Genomic DNA, 6666 nt, shown 5'->3' with positions numbered 1-6666 from the left:
AATAAATTTTCAAATTTATTTTTATTAAAAAATCATAATATTGAAATTATTTGAACAATTATTGTTCTCTTAATTATTTGTTTTCTTCCATTCAAAATTTTATATTTAATTGATGAAATTATTAATCCATTTTTTTGCAATTAAATCAATTGTCATCAATGATATTGATCATATGAGTATCCTGAATTTAATAATATTGAATTTGATTCTTATATATTAAATCATAAAAACTTAAATCAATTTCGATTATTAGAAACTGATAATCTAATAATTATTCCAATAAGAATTCCATTATGATTAATTACTTCTTCAACAGATATTATTCATTCATTAACTATCCCATCATTAGGAATTAAAGTTGATGCAGTTCCAGGTCGAATTAATCAATTAAATTTAATTAGAAAACGATCAGAAATTTTCTTTGGTCAATGTTCTGAAATCTTCTCTGAAAAAGTAGCAACACTTTCAATTCCCTTAATTTTCAATTTCACTACAATATTTATCAATTTACAAAAAAAAAAAACCAAACTAAATTATAAATTTATCTACACAATGACAACAAACAATTCTTTTAATTATAAAACACTGTCAAAATTTTCTTCGCAATTTGTTTGCAGACTAAAAAAAGGGGGGAAAAAAGAAGGAATAGAAATGTCACTGGTCAACTTTACCTTGCCGTATCAATCGGCGACGCCTACACCGTTCTTCTACGACGGGCAAAACGGAGGGCAATCGACGGTGAACAACCTTCGCCTCAACGCCGTGCTTCCCCCCGCGCCAGCCCCAAATTTCAACGAGCAGGAACCGTTCCAAAACGAGCCCTACATACCGCCGATCGGTTATCAAAACCAGCAACAGCAAAGGCAACGCCAATCGACGTTCAATCGACAAAGGAACGGGAATCCGTACGTCGAGCATTCCTCCTTTTCCTCGACTCAGGACACGAGATACGCGAACTACAATCAAGATTTCAGGAGGACGCAGCCGAGGCAACAGATAAGACCTAGCGCACCGCCATTGGCGCAACAGCAACAGCAACAGCAACGAGCAACTGTGGAAAAGGAGCAAGAGAACTTCAGAACGTCGAGAATGCCGGAACAAGAAAGCTATCCTGACAGACCTAATGGGTAATTTTGTTGTATCTGTATTTTGATTTTGTTTTTTACTTTGAATGTTTTTTTGTTTATTGTTGTGATTTTATCGTGTTCTAGCATTCTTTTCATTTCATGAAAGTGATTATCAGCTTATTTTAGAGGAAGAAATATAGAATTTGGAAAATTTCTAAAAAATTTCCATTTAATAGAAATAAGAATAATTGAAATCTCCATATCGAAGAGTTAGAAGGCCTAGAAAATTGCAATACAGTTATTAAAAATAAAATTGAATAATTCATTCAAGGTTTCACAAAAATTATCCATTTAAATAAGAATAATTGAAACGGCCATATTGAAAAATCCAATGTCTCTCAAAAATTTTTATATCTTTAAAAATAATTGAAATGGATATTGAAAATTAATATAGAAAGATTAAGTTGAATTAAACGATGAGTTAATTTGTTTATACTCTATTTCTTTACAATAATTAATTAAAGTCGAGTAATAAGCCGATATTTTCGAATCCACCATTGAAATCAGCTAAAAAACATTTCGTAGTAGTAATCTTAATTGCAATCGTAATTATTTATGTAACGATCAGTCGAACAGTTTCTTGCTGCGTGCCGTGCATTCCTAATGAATTTCTGGCCAACAACTCGACTCGTGCGAGTTACTCGACCCTCACTTTCCTCTTCTGCGGGAAATTATGTCATCGATCTCGCTTCTTTCTGTACTGTACTCCAGATATGTATTATTAATATGAACGTGTCAACCATATGAGGTATAGCGATATTTTTTTGCATCAAACTTGCTGACAATTATCGCAAAAGGATAAGATACGTTTGTCCCTTTGATTTCTGCGCCGTGTCGCAGATCGTTATACGTATTATTATCTTGATAATTTCGCAATTTCCTTCTCGAGGTATCTTTTTTGTGATTTATTTTTGTTTTTCAATATATTCAATTTTTTGAATTGTGTAATATTTATTTTATGCTTTATATTATATAGGTGATTCATCAAAATAATATTATCTTTGAAATTATTTTTAGAAATTTCAAGATTCAATGATTTAAGGATTTTAAAAATTTTAAAAATTCAAAGATCCAAGCATCAAGAGATTCAGAGATTTAAAAATTCAGAAATTAAAGAATCAAAGATCCAAGGATTACAGATTCAAAATTTAAAGATTCAAAGATTTCCATCAGTTTATCATCAAGTATTTCATAACTGAATTACTGATCTGGAAAAAAAAAATTTTGTTAAAGGTATACGAGAGTAAACGGGGAAAGTGGACCTGGTACAAAAACTTCGATTCACGCTGTTTTAGACTATGATGACGACTTCGAGGATTACTACGACGACAAAGATCCAGAGATACCAAGGGATGCGCACGTCACGCCCATTCAAGGCCCAATTTTTTTAAAGAACGGCTCGGTCCCCGTAGTGCCACTGTATTCTTATCCTCAACTAAACAATGGTACTTACGTACAAATTCCGGTAAGTTGGTAAAAAAAAAAAAAAATATTTAATCATTATTTTCATATTTTTCACGAGAAATATTAATTTTATAATAAATATGAATACAAATTTGTAGTAATATCGAGAATCATATGACATTTCATTCGATTCTTACGAATGCTGAGTAATTGCATGACTCATAAGCTGTTAGAGCGGAAGAATTCGTTGTGAGTAGAAAGTATATGATAATTCTAATATAAATTTGTGATAATATCGAGAACTGTAACATTTCTCAATCGAATATATATTGAATAATAATGGTGTGACTCACAGGTTTTTAGAGCGGAAGAACCTCGTTGTGAGTAGAAAATATGCGATGAATGTAATATAAATTTGCAATAATATCGAGAATTGTAATATTTTTTTTTTTACCAATGCTGAATAATGATGGTGTGACTCATGGATTGTTAGAGCAGGAGATTGTGAACAGAAAATATATGATAAATATAATATAAATTTGCAATAAATATCGAGAATTGTAACAATTCTTTTTAACATTTAACATTTCTTAAATACTGAGTAACAATAGTGTGATTCAGACTGTTAGAACGGAAGAATTCGTTGTGAGTAGAAAGTATACTTACTGTTCACGCACGAATTACAGACGTGGAATATATAAGTGGATTTCGTCAAACGTAGACACATTCTGTATCAAGATACAAAAGGAACTTTCAACAAATTTGTTAGATAACCTCACAATCTCAAAATTAGGTCGCGTGTATGTCTTTTATCTTTATGACAGGTATACTTTTTCTACAATTTTTCAATAAAGATCTTGCTTCTTGCCAACTATTGTTTTAAATTGAAAATTCGCTAGTTGGAAATAAAAATACAAAGATTACAAGTAAAACAATTCGATCAATTATCCATAATTAAAAATATTTTTATATCTCGTGAGAGATATATATCTTCGGAATAATTAATATTGATAATGAAATTGAAACTTAATTGTGATTTAATTTATTATCCATATTTAATGTTTTCAAAAGAATTTTTATTTTTCACAAAAAGATTTAAATATCTTTATGATATTTCATTATTAACAATGTTGATACATTTCTTTTATATCCAAGAATATTTTAATTCTTTGAAATTCTATTCAATATAACTTAGAAATTTAATTTATTTAGATAAATATAAATTTTACCTTATTAGATTCAATCTATTCAATCTCTTCAAAAAACGATTTATTTTAATGAATTTTATATTCATTCGAATAAATGAATCTTTCTCACTTGCAATATGCGACTTAATCACTTAAAATACTATATATATATAAAAAGAATAAAAATTCATTTCTTTATTTTTTCCAAATTTCTTTGAAATTTCTCAAATGAACAAACCTATATTTACCATGAAAATGATAAAAAATTTAATCAAAGAAGGACAAAATGGACGAAACACAAATTATCGAAACATTATTACCTTTCAAAAATAAATCAATTAACCTTAACCAAGCAGTGCAAGTTTACCAATTTCAGAAATGTTTTTCATTGGCGACACGAAACACAGTATTCTCCTCACAGTTTGTTCCTTGAAAGCGTCTCGTACTTGAAATCGACTTGTTCGAGGATCGTTTGAAAGGTGATCGAACGCGGCCGTGGCTACAGGAACGTTCAAAGTCTGTATCAACTAGCGTGACATTTTCACCGGCCACCCATGACCCCGTGTATCTTCCCTAGAATCTCGCGAAGAGTCGATTGGGTGCATGCACTTACACCCGCCCATCTCCTCTCCTCATGTCTCCACTCTACCGTGCGTGTAATTCGAACGATGTAGAAAGAATCGGCGCAATGCGATACCGGCTTAAGGTCAATCGTGGTGCGCTGGCATTGAAACCATAACCTCTTGAACCCGCCGCTTCGTAGGTTATTTGAATAAATTCAATCAATGTGGTATGTTATGAGAAATTGTTAGTAATGTTGTGAATATGAAAAGTATCAAGGAAGAATCTTTGAAGGTTTGATGGAGAAGGAAAATCGATTTATGTTTTAGAAATTTGTTGAGAATGAAAGGTAGGTTTAAAAATTCGTCAAAAATTTAATAATAGTAGATAATATTAGAAGAAATTGTAGCAAGAGGATTGTTATTTTGATTGTTGTTTCAAATTTAAAAAATTGAAACCAGAATAATAAATAATGTTGAGATTTCATTGTGATAGGATTGATATTTTACAAATTCATCGAAAAATTTTTCAATACTGGGCTATAGATAGGAATATAGATTTTCATACGTGTAAATAAACTTCAAAAAATTAAAACATGGAGATCGAACGATGTGGTAATAAATAACAGTTAAAATTGAGATCAATCGATTCGATCGAGCATCGATTGTGAAATGACATAACGACGTGACAACGTAACACGACTGACAATATTGAATTACAGTTCGGAAGCGATCCGATGTCCTCGATCCAATCACTGAAAGTTAAAAATTACGATTAACCTTCCTCGCATGTTCCATCATGATTTTTGCGTCATATTTTTCGATTATTGTGCAGGCCTGCCTATTCCACTGTAATTAAGGTATTCCACTTCGTATAAGTAAATCGTTCGAATTCGATTCGAAAATACACGGTATGAAACGATATATAATTATTAAAATCTTGCTAATTTTTCACGTAAATTTATCGAATAATTATTATATAAACATTATTTTTTTTTATTTTAGTCAATGTTTTCTTCCTGTTGAACCAGCAATTTTTCTCTTAAAAAATATAAGAGATGAATCATTATTCTAAAAATTATTAAAAGGTATCTCAAAAATTATTAAAAGATAAAAAGTTTATGTACTCACGAGATATGCGAGGCATGATTCATTTCTGCCTCGCAATGCATCATATTTTCCCCTGGATACAACGGTTTGAAGTTACTCGAGTCACTGAATGACGCCTACTGATCGTTCGATGGAGACGTGAGCGTAGGATGATAATCATCGGCGGACCCGACTTCCGGTACAATCGGCAATTACAAATTCCACGAGGTACGTGGAAAATTAATCATAAAGTTGAAACAGTGAATAAGGATCGTTGACATTTCGATATTCCAAGAATTATTAAATTATCTCACTCGAAAAGTTTATTGACGAGAAATAACTTTTTAATGTACGTTCAAATTCTACAAAAAAATTTTCAATGTAGCAAAAAATAACTCAAAAATTTCATCGTCGAACGTATTTTAATTTTCCAAAATTAATTTTTTTTTTAATGGGCACTACATTGAGAATCAGAGTTATTTTCGAACAATTAGTTTCAATTTAAAATAACTCTCGAGTTTTATTTTCGAATATATATTTGTACCTTTAAAATAAATTAATTTTTGCCAATGGACGCTACGTTGAGAAAATTAAAAGTTATTCGACACAGAAAAAACAATTCTCATTTTATTTTCAAATATAAATCTTCAATTATCAACTTTCTAAAGTTATTCAACTAAAATTAATTTTTAGCAATTTGGACTTTACATTGAAAGTTACTGTTTGCAGCAAAAAATAATAATTCTCAAAAGTCTCAAAATAATAATTTTCTTTTAGTCTCAAAATTGTATTGATATCTCGACTTCAACTCTGATGTTCCACTACATTCCAAGTTCCATTGGAAGTCAAGTGTTATTCACACTTAGTTCACTGCGACACAATTGTCTCCTCCATGGAAACGTCCTTGCGATCGATCGTAGGCGTCATTATTAACTATATTTTACCTATAGTTCTACCACCATTATTCTGGAAGAATACACGAAGATGCGTAGGTCTCGTACAATCTACAAATTATATTTCTTATTATTATTCTCGTGACATTGAATTTCACGTCATCATTATTACTATTGTTTTTGAACAGATCTTAAACGCGTTGTATTTTTCTTCCAGATTCTTTGGACTGCACTTTCCGTCGCTCTGGGTGTCGAATTAAGAGGAGACTTGGTACGCGGAGTACCATGCATTAAAAAATATCATCAACTGTTCTGTCCAACTGCTGGAAACACATATCCCATGTAATTACTCTATTCTGATAGTATATTGATATTTTATAATTATTCTTGTGACTAAATTGTAGAT

The 6666-nt window shown here is 30.8% G+C and overlaps 1 protein-coding gene and 1 long non-coding RNA gene across 3 annotated transcripts in view; one reads left to right on the top strand and one right to left on the bottom strand.

Moving 5' to 3' along the window:
- Positions 1-6666, top strand: part of LOC102674132 (protein spaetzle 3) — a 13184-nt gene that overhangs the window by 4195 nt on the left and 2323 nt on the right. For both annotated transcript variants that reach the window (XM_031510975.1, XM_031510973.1), the window contains 3 exons: positions 618-1127; positions 2361-2592; positions 6478-6602. In XM_031510975.1, the coding sequence (XP_031366835.1) occupies positions 652-1127; positions 2361-2592; positions 6478-6602 (833 nt within the window). In that variant the 5' untranslated portion in view covers positions 618-651. The remainder of the gene's footprint in view (positions 1-617; positions 1128-2360; positions 2593-6477; positions 6603-6666) is intronic.
- LOC102673858 lies at positions 2627-4626 on the bottom strand. Its single transcript, XR_421934.2, has 3 exons — positions 4062-4626; positions 3198-3366; positions 2627-2757 (listed from the first exon to the last, which is right to left on the bottom strand). It is a non-coding gene; the product is annotated as an uncharacterized LOC102673858 (long non-coding RNA).

This window comes from Apis dorsata, unplaced genomic scaffold (assembly GCF_000469605.1).
Source record: "Apis dorsata unplaced genomic scaffold, Apis dorsata 1.3 scaffold_270, whole genome shotgun sequence".
Taxonomy (NCBI): Eukaryota; Metazoa; Arthropoda; class Insecta; order Hymenoptera; family Apidae; genus Apis; species Apis dorsata.
This window is presented reverse-complemented; position numbering and strand designations above follow the sequence as displayed.